The following is a 15,501-nucleotide window of genomic DNA, read 5'->3' on the forward strand; positions in this document are numbered from 1 at the left end:
TGAGTTCAGCCGGCATCACACATGTCCGGTGTTTTCAGACTCCATTATATCCCACCCCTGGTCTTTTTCCAATTTATGTGATCGTTACTCCCGTCCCTCTTTTCTGCAGTTTAGTTACGCTCCGATTTGTTGCTTCATTTTAGCACAATGTTTGTCCTCTAGACCTCAGAAACCCATGGCCTTTGAACGCTTGTCTACCACCGAGATAGTAGAGATTCCAATTCCCTCCTATATTCAAGACCCCCTCCTCATGACGCACCATTTGAACTTCCATAAAATCTTGGGGACCTGGTGCGCTAGTAAGGGTGGTCCTCATTCGTAAGAGGATATCCAAGTATTCTATTAACAGAGCCATCAGGAAAAGTATCTATAGTGATCATCCACCTGTGCATAAGCATCAATGCTTCCTCTATTGTACACCTACATACCTCCCAATATTTGAAAAATCAAATTCCCAAGATCCCGCTAAACCATAGTGAGACAGGCCAACTTTCCTATAGACCGTTGTTGTTTTATTGTCAGAGAAATGGGACAGTATCCCTAAAAGGATAAAGACTAGCATACATAAGTATTTTGTAGAAGAATAATTTATCTTCTAATACATCATTGCTAAAAAACAAAACAAAAACTGTCATGTCTTCTGCCCATGGACCACACAAAAGTGTTTTAGACATGATGTGAGATGCAGCTGATGTCCAAACTTCTCAGTTCTTCTGTCGGTTATTTCTCATACCAGAAAACATGACCGCAGCAACTGCAGCAAGAGCAATTCCACCTCCAACTGCGTACGTCTTCGCATCATCCACCTGTGGAGCATAGAAGAAAAAATAAGAATTTACTCACCGGTAATTCTATTTCTCGTAGTCCGTAGTGGATGCTGGGTACTCCGTAAGGACCATGGGGAATAGACGGGCTCCGCAGGAGACTGGGCATTCTAAAAGAAAGATTAGGTACTATCTGGTGTGCACTGGCTCCTCCCTCTATGCCCCTCCTCCAGACCTCAGTTAGGGAAACTGTGCCCGGAAGAGCTGACACTACAAGGAAAGGATTTGGAATCCAGGGTAAGACTCATACCAGCCACACCAATCACACCGTACAACTTGTGATAACTATACCCAGTTAACAGTATGAACAACAAATGAGCCTCATTAACAGATGGCTCATAACAAAACCCTTTAGTTAAGCAATAACTATATACACGTATTGCAGAGAGTCCGCACTTGGGACGGGCTCCTAGCATCCACTACGGACTACGAGAAATAGAATTACCGGTGAGTAAATTCTTATTTTCTCCGACGTCCTAGTGGATGCTGGGTACTCCGTAAGGACCATGGGGATTATACCAAAGCTCCCAAACGGGCGGGAGAGTGCGGATGACTCTGCAGCACCGCATGAGCAAACTCAAGGTCCTCCTCAGCCAGGGTATCAAACTTGTAGAATTTTGCAAACGTGTTTGACCCCGACCAGGTAGCAGCTCGGCAAAGTTGTAATGCCGAGACCCCTTGGGCAGCCGCCCAAGAAGAGCCCCTTTCCTCGTGGAATGGGCTTTTACTGATTTAGGATGCGGCAGTCCAGCCGCAGAATGTGCAAGTTGAATCGTGCTACAGATCCAGCGAGCAATAGTCTGCTTAGAAGCAGGAGCACCCAGCTTGTAGGGTGCATGCAGGATAACAGCGAGTCAGTATTTCTGACTCTAGCCGTCCTGGAAACATAGATTTTCAGGGCCCGGACTACGTCCAGCAACTTGGAGGCCTCCAAGTCCCGAGTAGCCGCAGGCACCACAATAGGTTGGTTCAAATGAAACGCTGATACCACCTTAGGGAGAAATTGGGGACAAATCCTCAATTCTGCCCTGTCCCTAGGGAAGATCAGATAAGGGCTTTCACATGACAAAGCCGCCAATTCTGACACACGCCTAGCCGAAGCCAAGGCCAAATATATATATATGACCACTTTCCACGTGAGATACTTCAACTCCACGTTCTGAAGTGGCACAAAACAATGTGATTTTAGGAAATCCAACACTACGTTGAGATCCCAAGGTGCCACTGGAGGCACAAAAGGGGGCTGAATATGCAGCACTCCCTTAACAACGTCTGAACTTCAGGCAGCGTCTTTCCTAGCCTTTAACAGCGTAGGAATCACTTCATCTGGAACACCCTTTTCCGTTAGGATCCGGCGTTCAACCGCCAAGCCTTCCAACGCAGCCGCGGTAAGTCTTGGAACAGACAGGGCCCCTGCAGTAACAGGTCCTGTCTGAGAGACAGAGGCCATGGGTCCTCCGAGATCATTTATTGTAGTTCTGGGTACCAAGTTCTTCTTGGCCAATCCGGAACTACGAGTATAGTTCTTACTCCTCTTTTACGTACTATCCTCAGTACCTTGGGTATGAGAGGAAGAGGAGGGAACACATCAACAGACTGGTACACCCACGGTGTCACTAGTGCGTCCACAGCTATCGCCTGAGGGTCTCTTGACCTGGCGCAATACTTTTTTAGCTTTTTGTTGAGGCGGGACGCCATCATGTCCACCTGTGGCCGTTCCCAACGGTTCACAATCTGCGTGAAGACTTCTGGATGAAGTCCCCACTCTCCCGGGTGGAGGTCGTGCCTGCTGAGGAAGTCTGCTTCCTAGTTTTCCACACCCGGAATGAACACTGCTGACAGTGTTAGCACGTGATACTCCGCCCATCGGAGAATCCTTGTGGCTTCTGCCAACGCCATCCTGCTTCTTGTGCCGCCTTGTCGGTTTACATGGGCGACAGCCGTGATGTTGTCTGACTGAATCAGCACCGGCTGGTTTTGAAGCAGGGGTTCTGCTTGCCTTAGGGCATTGTAAATGGCCCTTAGGTCCAGAATATTTATGTGTAGGGAAGTCTCCTGACACGACCATTGTCCTTGGAAATTTCTTCCCTGAGTGACTGCTCCCCAACCTCGGAGGCTTGCATCCGTGGTCACCAGGACCCAGTCCTGAATGCCGAATCTGCGGCCCTCGAGAAGATGAGCACTCTGCAGCCACCACAGCAGAGACACCCTGGCCCTCGGGGACAGGGTGAACAGCCGATGCATCTGAAGATGCGATCCTCACTTGTCTAACAGGTCCCACTGAAAGTTCCTTGCATGGAACCTGCCGAAGGGAATTGCTTCGTAAGAAGCTACCATCTTTTCCAGGACTCGCGTGCAATGATGCACCGACACCTGTTTTGGTTTCAGGAGGTCTCTGACCAGAGATGACAACTCCTTGGCCTTCTCCTCCGGGAGAAACACCTTCTTCTGTTCTGTGTCCAGAAACATGCCCAATATCAGCAGACGCGTCGTAGGAACCAGCTGCGACTTTGGGATATTCAGAATCCAGCCGTGCTGTTGTAGCACTTCCTGAGATAGTGCTACTCCGATCAACGACTGCTCCTTGGACCTCGCCTTTATAAGGAGATCGTCCAAGTACGGGATAATTATAACTCCCTTCTTTCGAAGGAGTATCATCATTTTGGCCATTACCTTGGAACACACCCTCGGTGCCATGGACAGACCAAACGGCAATGTCTGGAATTGGTAATGGCAGTTCTGTACCACAACCTTGAGGTACTCCTGGTGAGGTGGGTAAATGGGGACATGTAGGTAAGCATCCATGATGTCCAGTGATACCATGTAATCCCCCTCTTCCAGGCTTGCAATAACCGCCCTGAGCGATTCCATTTTGAACTTGAACTTCCTTATATAAGTGTTCAAGGATTTCAAATTTAGAATGGGTCTCACCGAACCGTCTGGTTTCGGTACCACAAACATTGTGGAATAGTAACCCCGTCCCTGTTGAAGGAGGGGAGCTTTTATTATCACCTGCTGGAGGTACAGCTTGTGAATTGCCGCCAGTACTACCTCCCTGTCCTGGGGAGTAGCTGGCAAGGCTGATTTGAGGTAACGGCTAGGGGGAGACGCCTCGAATTCCAGCTTGTATCCCTGAGATACCACTTGTAGAACCCAGAGATCCACCTGTGAGCGAACCCACTGGTTGCTGAAGTTCCGGAGACGCGCCCCCACCGCACCTGGCTCCGTCTGTGGAGCCCCAGCGTCATGCGGTGGACTTAGTAGAAGCAGGGGAGGATTTTTGTTCCTGGGAACTGGCTGTCTGGTGCAGCTTTTTCCCTCTCCCCCTGCCTCTGGGCAGAAAGGAAGCACCTTTGATCCGCTTGCCTTTCTGAGGCCGAAAGGACTGTACCTGATAGTACGGTGCTTTCTTAGGTTGTGAGGGAGCCTGAGGTAAAAATGTCGATTTCCCAGCTGTTGCTGTGGATGCGAGGTCCGAGAGACCATCCCCAAACAATTCCTTACCCTTATAAGGCAAAACCTCCATGTGCCTTTTAGAATCAGCATCACCTGTCCACTGCCGGGTCCATAATACCCTCCTGGCAGAAATGGACATTGCATTAATTCTAGATGCCAGCCGGCAAATATCCCTCTGTGCATCCCTCATATATAAGACGACGTCTTTAATATGCTCTATGGTCAGCAAAATAGTATCCCTGTCGAGGGTATCAATATTATCTGACAGGGTATCAGACCACGCTGCAGCAGCACTACACATCCATGCTGAAGCATTTGCAGGTCTCAGTATAGTACCTGAGTGTGTATATACAGACTTCAGGATAGCCTCCTGCTTTCTATCAGCAGGCTCCTTCAAGGCGGCCGTATCCTGAGACGGCAGTGCCACCTTTTTTGACAAGCGTGTGAGCGCCTTATCCACCCTAGGAGATATCTCCCAACGTGACCTATCCTCTGGCGGGAAAGGGTACGCCATCAGTAACTTTTTAGAAATTACCAGTTTCTTCACACACTTCATTCAACTCATCTGATGGGGGAAAACACACTGGCTGCTTTTTCTCCCCAAACATAATACCCTTTTTAGTGGTACCTGGGTTAATGTCTGTAACAATTTTTCATTGCCGTAATCATGCAACGGATGCCCCTTGTGGATTGTGTATATGTCTCATCCTCGTCGACACTGGAGTCAGACTCCGTGTCGACATCTGTGTCTGCCATCTGAGTGTGAGCCCCTGATGATCTTTGAGACGCCTGGGCAGGCACGGGCTGAGAAGCCGGCTGTCCCACGGCTGTGACGTCATCCAGCCTTTTATGTAAGGAGTTGACACTGTCGGTTAATACCTTCCACATATCCACCCACTCTGGTGTCGGCCCCGCAGGGGGTGACATCACACTTATCGGCACCTGCTCCGCCTCCACATAAGCCTCCTCATCAAACATGTCGACACAGCCGTACCGACACACCGCACACACACAGGGAATGCTCTGACTGAGGACAGGACCCCACAAAGTCCTTTGGGGAGACAGAGAGAGAGTATGCCAGCACACACCATAGCGCTATTTAATCAGGGATTTTCACTAACACAAAGTGATTTTTCCCTATAGCTGCTTTACGTATACAGTTTGCGCCTAAATTTAGTGCCCCCCCCCCTCTTTTTGTTACCCTTTGAGCCTGGAAACTGCAGGGGAGAGCCTGGGGAGCTGTCTTCCAGCGGAGCTGTGAAGAGGAAATGGCGCCAGTGTGCTGAGGGAGATAGCCCCGCCCCTTTCTCGGCGGACTTCTCCCGCTCTTATATTAATATTATGGCGGGGGATTTTTGCACATATATAGTTTTTTAGACTATATTATGTGCTGTTTGCCAATGTAAGGTACTCTAATTGCAGCCCAGGGTGCCCCCCCCCCCCCAGCGCCCTGCACCCATCAGTGACCGAAGTATGTGGTGTGCATAAGGAGCAATGGCGCACAGCTGCAGTGCTGTGCGCTACCTTAATGAAGACCGGAGTCTTCAGCCGCCGATTTTCAGGATGTTCTTCTTGCTTCTGGCTCTGCAAGGGGGACGGCGGCGCGGCTCCGGGACCAGATGACCGAGGCTGGGCCTGTGTTCGATCCCTCTGGAGCTAATGGTGTCCAGTAGCCTAAGAAGCCCAAGCTAGCTGCAAGCAGGTAGGTTCGCTTCTCTCCCCTTAGTCCCTCGTAGCAGTGAGTCTGTTGCCAGCAGATCTCACTGAAAATAAAAAACCTAACAAATACTTTCTTTACTAGAAGCTCAGGAGAGCCCCTAGTGTGCAACCAGCTCGAGCCGGGCACAGATTCTAACTGAGGTCTGGAGGAGGGGCATAGAGGGAGGAGCCAGTGCACACCAGATAGTACCTAATCTTTCTTTTAGAGTGCCCAGTCTCATGCGGAGCCCGTCTATTCCCCATGGTCCTTACGGAGTACCCAGCATCCACTAGGACATCAGAGAAATAAATTTCAGTTCTGGCATTATTCCAAGAATTATATTGTGTTATGTTTTAGTTTGCACCAGAGTCGTAACTAGACTTTCAAATAGGGACACAAGGCACATGCCTCATGGGGAAGGGGCATAAAAAAAATGATCCCATAAAAAGCGCATACTATGATGCCCCTTCCCACATTTTATAAAAATATATATATACGTATAGAACATGAATTTGGACACAAATCCTCTTTATACACCACATTCATGCACTTAACTTGAGAGCTCGCTTTTATTCATTTCAGTTACAATACCCTTTATTAAATAACACATTTAACCTGTAACCTGTTGCATTCCAGTCAAACACTCTATTCATTGAGCCAATTGATCCTGCTCAGCTGCAATGCTGGTCATTTTTTCACAAAGTACAAGGTAAACTTCAAATAGTTAGAATTCTCTAGCTTTCTATGCAAGGGCAGATAGCTCAATGAATAGTGTGTCCGACTGCAATGCCACAGTCCGTGGTATGTCAGCATCTTGAAATGTAATAAAGGAAATTGTGACTGAATAACAAAGAGCTATCAAGTTGAGTTCATAAATGTTCTATAGGTATTAGTGACTGAAGGGGCAGTTAGGAGATGCTGGGCTTCAAAAATGGGGGCAGCTGCAAGTGAAAGTAATTGAAACAGATAATTGACAAGTGCCGCCAACAGCGGCCCCTACCCTGCGGTAGTATGTGCGGTGGCACACTCCGCACATGCCTAGTTATGGCCCTAGTTTGCACAGTGAAATGGAAAATCTAACACACAGATCACAACAATAGTAGTTGGACCAGCAGCAATGTTTTTACCAAAGATGTGCGGCAGGCACTTTTCGTGTTTTGTGTTTTGGATCTGGATCCCCACTCGTGTTTTGGATCTGCATTGTTTTTGCCAAAACCACACTTTCGGGTTTTGGTTTTGGATCTGGATGATTTTTGAAAAAACAAACAAAAACAGCTAAAATCACAGAATTTGGGGGTAATTTTGATCCTACGGTATTATTAACCTCAATAACATTCATTTCCACTAATTTCCAGTCTATTCTGAACACCTCACAATATTGTTTTCAGGCCAAAAGGTTGCACCGAGGTACAGTAGCTGGATGACTTTGCTAAGTGACACAAGTGTGCGGCACAAACACCTGGCCTATCTAGGAGTGGCACTGCAGTGTCAGACAGAATGGCATTTTTAAAAACTAGGCACCAAACAGCACATGATGCAAAGAAAAAAAAAGAGGTGCACCAAGGTTGCTGGATGACTAAGCTAAGCGACACAAGTGTGCGGCACAAACACCTGGCCCCAGTGGCGTAAGTTTGTCCCAATGGCCCGGAGGCAAGATAAATATTGGTGCCCCCCCCCCCCCCCACCTTCCCTTTTATATAGATAAATGTATGTATGTATGTATGTATGTATGTATGTATGTATGTATGAATTATACACTATATATATATATATATATATATATATATAAATAAAACACGGAACGCAGACACCTTACTGATCAAGCTAAGCGACACAAGTGTGCGGCACAAACACCTGGCCCATCTGGGAGGGGCACTGCAGTGTCAGACAGGATGGCACTTTCAAAAACTAGGCCCCAAACAGCTCATCATGCAAAGAAGTAAATGAGGTGCAATGAGGTAGCTGGATGACTAAGCTATGCAGCACAAACACCTGGCCCATCTAGGAGAGCCATTGCAGTGTCAGACAGGATGGCACTTTTAAAAACTAGGCCACAAACAGCTCATCATGCAAAGAAGAAAAAGAGGTGCAATGAAGTAGCTGTATGACTAAGCTAAGCGACAGAAGTGTGCGGCACAAACAGCTGGCCCATCTAGGAGTGGCACGCAGTGCCTGATTGTCGAAAGTGGCCCGCAATTTTTCGGGCCATTGACAGCATCTCCTGCATACTCCTGTCATTTTTCATAAAATGATGCACCACCAAATTAATTGTATGTGCAAAACATGGAACATGCTGGAATTTGCCCAAATGTAATGCACGCACAATATTGGTGGACTTATACGGCAGTACCCCTGGACTTATACGGCTGCACTACTGGACTGGACTTACATGGCAGTACCCCTGGACTTATACAGCAGTACTCCTGGGCTTATACAGCAGATCCCCTGGACTGGACTTATATGGCAGTACCCCTGGACTTATACGGCTGCACTACTGGATACTACCACCACTGGACTGATGCAGCACAAGACAGCACTGGAATGACACAAAAGAGCAGGTCACCACCCCACGTGCCACACCACTTTCCCGCACAGACACTGAGGAGACATGTCCTCTAGCTATACTCTCCAGTACTGGAGTGAAAATGGGCATGACTTGCGGCTCCTTATATGGAATCCAAAACCTGCGAGAATCCGATAGCGGGATGATGACGTTCGGATACGGGCTCGGGACGTGATGTTCAGGGGGGGGGTTTGGTTCTCAGGGAACCAAACCCGCTCATCCCTAGTTTTTACTGAGTGAGGACACCTGGTTCTGACAGCACCACACGCTAAACTATGGACCTATCTGTGAACTGGAAAAGGATTGCAGGATAATTGGGGAAGGGGATCAAATGAGGGTGGTGGAGGCTTAGAACAGCACATACCGTGTATCAGAAAGCGGAGGCCAATGGTTTTATTATAGTGGTTGTATCTGTATTTTCTAATGCAAATGTCAATTTCAAAGGGTGCATGCATTCACTGTACTAATATAAGAATGATCAGCACACTACAAAAAAAAAATAAGATTTTACTCACCGGTAAATCTATTTCTCGTAGTCCGTAGTGGATGCTGGGAACTCCGTAAGGACCAGGGGGGGAATAGACGGGCTCCGCAGGAGACTGGGCACTCTAAAAGAAAGATTAGGTACTACATGGTGTGCACTGGCTCCTCCCTCTATGCCCCTCCTCCAGACCTCAGTTAGGATACTGTGCCCGGAAGAGCTGACACAATAAGGAAGGATTTTGAATCCCGGGTAAGACTCATACCAGCCACACCAATCACACCGTATAACTCGTGATACTATACCCAGTTAACAGTATGAAATATAACTGAGCCTCTCAACAGATGGCTCAACAATAACCCTTTAGTTAAGCAATAACTATATACAAGTATTGCAGACAATCCGCACTTGGGATGGGCGCCCAGCATCCACTACGGACTACGAGAAATAGATTTACCGGTGAGTAAAATCTTATTTTCTCTGACGTCCTAGTGGATGCTGGGAACTCCGTAAGGACCATGGGGATTATACCAAAGCTCCCAAACGGGCGGGAGAGTGCGGATGACTCTGCAGCACCGAATGAGAGAACTCAAGGTCCTCCTCAGCCAGGGTATCAAATTTGTAGAATTTAGCAAACGTGTTTGCCCCTGACCAAGTTGCAGCTCGGCAAAGTTGTAAAGCCGAGACCCCTCGGGCAGCCGCCCAAGATGAGCCCACTTTCCTTGTGGAATGGGCTTTTACTGATTTAGGATGCGGCAATCCAGCCGCAGAATGCGCCAGCTGAATTGTGCTACAAATCCAGCAAACAATAGTCTGCTCAGAAGCAGGAGCACCTAGTTTGTTGGGTGCCTACAGGATAAAAAGCGAGTCAGTTTTCCTGACTCCAGCCGTCCTGGAAACATAAATTTTCAAGGCCCTGACTACGTCCAGTAACTTGGAATCTTCCAAGCCCCTTGTAGCCGCAGGCACTACAATAGGTTGGTTCAAGTGAAAAGCTGATACCACCTTAGGGAGAAACTGGGGACGAGTCCTCAATTCTGCCCTATCCATATGGAAAATCAGATAAGGGCTTTTACATGACAAAGCCGCCAATTCTGACACACGCCTGGCCGAAGCCAAGGCCAATAACATGACCACTTTTTTCCACGTGAGATATTTCAGATCCACAGTTTTAAGTGGCTCAAACCAATGTGATTTCAGGAAACTCAACACCACGTTGAGATCCCAAGGTGCCAAAGGAGGCACAAAAGGGGCTGAATATGTAGCACTCCCTTTACAAATGTCTGAACTTCAGGCAGTGAAGCCAGTTCTTTCTGGAAGAAAATCGACAGAGCCGAAATCTGGACCTTAATGGAACCCAATTTTTAGGCCCATAGTCACTCCCGACTATAGGAAGTGCAGAAAACGACCCAGCTGAAATTCCTCTGTAGGGGCCTTCCTGGCCTCACACCACGCAACATATTTTCGCCAAATGCGGTGATAATGGTTTGCGGTTACTTCTTTCCTGGCTTTTATCAGCGTAGGAATGACTTCCTCCGGAATGCCCTTTTCCTTTAGGATCTGGAATTCAACCGCCATGCCGTCAAACGCAGCCGCGGGAAGTCTTGGAACAGACAGGGCCCCTGCTGTAACAGATCCTATCTGAGCGGTAGAGGCCATGGGTCCTCTGATATCATTTCTTGAAGTTCTGGGTACCAAGCTCTTCTTGGCCAATCCGGAACCACGAGTATCGTTCTTACTCCTCGCCTTCGTATTATTCTCAGTACCTTTGGTATGAGAGGCAGAGGAGAGAACACATAAACCGACTGGTACACCCACGGTGTCACTAGAGCGTCCACAGCTATCGCCTGAGGGTCCCTTGACCTGGCGCAATATCTCTTTAGCTTTTTGTTTAGGCGGGACGCCATCATGTCCACCTGTGGCCTTTCCCAACGGTTTACCAACAGTTTGAAGACTTCTGGATGAAGTCCCCACTCTCCCGGGTGTAGGTCGTGTCTGCTGAGGAAGTCTGCTTCCCAGTTGTCCGCTCCCGGAATGAACACTTCAGACAGTGCTAAGACGTGATTTTCCGCCCATCGGAGAATCCTTGTGGCTTCTGCCACGCCATCCTGCTTCTTGTGCCGCCCTGTCGGTTTACATGGGCGACTGCAGTGATGTTGTCTGATTGGATCAGTACCGGCTGGTTTTGAAGCAGAGGTCTTGCCTGACTTAGGGCATTGTAAATGGCCCTCAGTTCCAGAATATTTATGTGTAGGGACGACTCCTGACTTGACCAAAGTCCTTGGAAATTTTTTCCCTGTGTGACTGCCCCCCAGCCTCGAAGGCTGGCATCCGTGATCACCAGGACCCAGTCCTGTATGCCGAATCTGCGGCCCTCTAGAAGATGAGCACTCTGCAGCCACCACAGCAGAGACACCCTGGTCCTTGGAGACAGGGTTATCAGCCGATGCATCTGAAGATGCGATCCCGTCCAAGAGGTCCCACTGAAAAGTTCTTGCATGGAACCTGCCGAATGGAACTGCTTCGTAGGAAGCTACCATTTTTTCCAGGACTCGCGTGCAGGGATGCACCGACACCTGTTTTGGTTTCAGGAGGCCTCTGACTAGAGATGACAGCTCCTTGGCTTTCTCCTACGGGAGAAACACTTTTCTGTTCTGTGTCCAGAACCATCCCCAGGAACAGTAGATGCGTCGTAGGAACCAACTGCGACTTTGGAATATTCAGAATCCAGCCGTGCTGTTGTAGCACTTCCCGAGATAGTGCTACTCTGACAAACAACTGCTCCCTGGACCTCGCCTTTATAAGGAGATTGTCCAAGTACTGGATAATTCTTTCGGCCATTACCTTGGTAAATACCCTTGGTGCCGGGGACAGACCAACGGCAACGTCTGGAATTGGTAATGACAATTCTGTACCACAATTTTGAGGTACTCCTGGTGAGGAGGGTAAATAGGGACATGCAGGTAAGCATCCTTGATGTCCAGTGATACCCTGAAATTCTCCAGGCTTGCAATAATCGCCCTGAGCGATTCCATTTTGAACTTGAACCTTCGTATATAAGTGTTCAAGGATTTCAATTTTAGAATGGGTCTCACCGAACCGTCTGGTTTCGGTACCACAACATTTTTGGAATAGTAACCCCGGCCTTGTTGAAGGAGGGGTACCTTGATTTCACCTGCTGGAAGTACAGCTTGTGAATTGCCGCCAGTACTAACTCCCTATATCCGAGGGTAGCAGGCAAGGCTGATGTGAGGTAACGGCGAGGGGGAGTCGCCTCGAACTCCAGCTTGTATCCCTGTGATACTACTTGCAGAACCCAGTGATTCACCTGTGGGCAAGCCCACTGGTCCCTGAAGTTCCCGAGACGCGCCCCCACCGCACCTGTCTGTGGAGCCCCAGCGTCATGCTGTGGACTCAGAGGAAGCGGGGGGAGGATTTTTGATCCTGGGAACTGGCTGTCTGTGCAGCTTTTTCCTTCTTCCCTTGTGCAGAAAGGAAGCGCCTTTGGCCCCCTTGCTTTTCTGAAGCCGAAAGGACTGTACCCGATAATACAGTGCTTTCTTAGAGTGTGAGGAAACCTGAGGTAGAAATTTTTCTTCCCAGCTGTTGCTGTGGATACAAGGTCCCAGAGACCATCCCCAAACAATTCCTCACCCTTATAAGGCATAATCTCCATGTGCCTTTTAAAGTCAACATCACCTATCCACTGCCGGGTCTCTAATACCCTCCTGGCAGAATGGACCTTGCATTAATTCTGGACGCCAGCCGGCAAATATCCCTCTGTGCATCCCTCATATATAAGACTACGTCTTTAATATGCTCTATGTTAGCACCATATTCTCCCTGTCTAGGGTATTAATATTATCTGACAGGGTATCAGACCCTGCTGCAGCAGCACTATTCATGCTGAGGCAATTGCAGGTCTCAGTATAATACCTGAGTGTGTATATACAGACTTCAGGATAGCCTCCTGCTTTTTATCAGCAGGCTCCTTCAAAGTGGCCGTATCCTAAGACGGCAGTGCCACCTTTTATGACAACCGTGTAAGCGCCTTATCCACCCTAGGGGATATCTCCCAACGTGACCTATCCTCTGGCGGGAAAGGGTACGCCAGCAGTAATTTTTTTGAAATTACCAGTTTCTTATCGGGGGAACCCACGCTTCTTCACACACTTCATTCACTCATCTGATGGGGGAACAAAACACCGGCTGCTTTTTCTCCCCAAACATAAAACCCCTTTTATGTGGTACTTGGGTTAATGTCAGAAATGTGTAACACAATTTTTATTGCCGAGATCATGCAACGGATGTTCCTAGTGGATTGTGTATATGTCTCAGCCTCGTCGACACTGGAGTCAGACTCCGTGTCGACATCTGTGTCTGCCATCTGAGGTAACGGGCGTTTTTTGAGCCCCTGATGGCCTTTGAGACGCCTGGGCAGGCGCGGGCTGAGAAGCCGGCTGTCCCACAGCTGTTACGTCATCCAGCCTTTTATGTAAGGAGTTGACACTGTCGGTTAATACCTTCCACCTATCCATCCACTCTGGTGTCGGCCCCACAGGGGGCGACATCCCATTTATCGGCATCTGCTCCGCATCCAACATGTCGACACAGCCGTACCGACACACCGCACACACACAGGGAATGCTCTGACTGAGGACAAGACCCCACACAGCCCTTTGGGGAGACAGAGAGAGAGTATGCCAGCACACACCAGAGCGCTATATAATGTAGGGATAAACACTATCACTGAGTGAATTTTCCCCAATAGCTGCTTGTATAAACAATATTGCGCCTAAATTTAGTGCCCCCCCTCTCTTTTTAACCCTTTGAGCCTGAAAACTACAGGGGAGAGCCCGAGGAGCTGTCTTCCAGCTACACTGTGAAGAGAAAATGGCGCCAGTGTGCCGAGGGAGATAGCTCCGCCCCTTTTTCGCAGACTTTTCTCCCGCTTTTTTTATGGATTCTGGCAGGGGTAATTATCACATATATAGCCTCTGGGGCTATATATTGTGATTATTTTGCCAGCCAAGGTGTTTTTATTGCTGCTCAGGGCGCCCCCCCCCCCCAGCGCCCTGCACCCTCAGTGACCGGAGTGTGAAGTGTGTATGAGGAGCAATGGCGCACAGCTGCAGTGCTGTGCGCTACCTTGGTGAAGACTGAAGTCTTCTGCCGCCGATTTTCCGGACCATCTTCATGCTTCTGGCTCTGTAAGGGGGACGGCGGCGCGGCTCCGGGAACGAACACCAAGGACGGGTCCTGCGGTCGATCCCTCTGGAGCTAATGGTGTCCAGTAGCCTAAGAAGCCCAAGCTAGCTGCAAGCAGGTAGGTTCGCTTCTTCTCCCCTTAGTCCCTCGTTGCAGTGAGCCTGTTGCCAGCAGGTCTCACTGTAAAATAAAAAACCTAACATATACTTTCTTTCTAGGAGCTCAGGAGAGCCCCTAGTGTGCATCCAGCTCGGCCGGGCACAGAAATCTAACTGAGGTCTGGAGGAGGGGCATAGAGGGAGGAGCCAGTGCACACCAGATAGTACCTAATCTTTCTTTTAGAGTGCCCAGTCTCCTGCGGAGCCCGTCTATTCCCCCCCTGGTCCTTACGGAGTTCCCAGCATCCACTAAGACGTCAGAGAAATAAAAAAAATTCTATGCTTCAACATAAAGAGATACAATTAGTATAATATGAATAATACTGAGTACAGAACTGTGAGACCGTGATCACCAAAAATGTGTGCTACAACATCTAAGGACATATACATAGTGCACTGTGAGCAGGGAAAATGTAAATCAAGAGCTTGCACAGTATTAAAAGAGCAGTGCATACTATGCACCCTATGCTAATGCTTACCATAGGCAGCCCGATACCCAGAGTAAAAGCCACCATATATAGATTTACTATGGGCCTGATTCAGAGTTGTACGGCATTGCACAGCCACAGGGAAGTGGCTGTGCAATACAATCTAACTAATCTGCTAATGCAGCAGGAGGCGTCTGGTGTAAAAAGAGATGCCTCCTGCCTGCTTCCGGGTTCCACAGCTGCATCTGAAGGCACACCATTGGCTCACACTGCGGGACCATCATCTTAGGGGACACTGCATATGAGGACGCAGGACCCATTTTGCACATGCATAGAATGAATCCTGCTCATGCGCAGTATCTTCACCATCACACCTGTACACTAACCATCAGGTAAGCACACATGTCTGAATCAGGCCTTATATGCGCATAATACACAGCCAATGACGTACAAGTCTGAATCAGGCCCTATATGCGCATAAGACAGAGGCAATGCCTTCATACAAAGCCCAGCAGTATTACTCCTAATATGACATAACCAAAGTAATAAGCCTAGCAAGATTCCCCATGGTTTCCAGAAAGAAGTCCGAGACTTTGCCAACAAAAACTCTTAGACAGTCTGAGATGTGTCTACATACATCTTTGCTATATCCCACCATGTACTGCACGGTCTTGCATGCCATAG

At 48.5% G+C, this 15,501-nt stretch overlaps 1 protein-coding gene across 9 annotated transcripts in view; it reads right to left on the reverse strand.

Annotated features, from left to right (window-relative positions):
* Positions 1 to 490: 490 nt before the first annotated feature.
* The window catches only part of LOC134969140 (phospholipase A and acyltransferase 2-like), a 217,271-nt gene continuing 202,260 nt past the window's right edge, over positions 491 to 15,501 (reverse strand). For all 9 annotated transcript variants that reach the window (XM_063944881.1, XM_063944883.1, XM_063944884.1 and 6 more), the window contains one exon: positions 491 to 806. In XM_063944881.1, the coding sequence (XP_063800951.1) occupies positions 705 to 806 (102 nt within the window). In that variant the 3' untranslated portion in view covers positions 491 to 704. The remainder of the gene's footprint in view (positions 807 to 15,501) is intronic.

This window comes from Pseudophryne corroboree, chromosome 11, assembly GCF_028390025.1.
Source record: "Pseudophryne corroboree isolate aPseCor3 chromosome 11, aPseCor3.hap2, whole genome shotgun sequence".
Lineage (NCBI taxonomy): Eukaryota > Metazoa > Chordata > Amphibia > Anura > Myobatrachidae > Pseudophryne > Pseudophryne corroboree.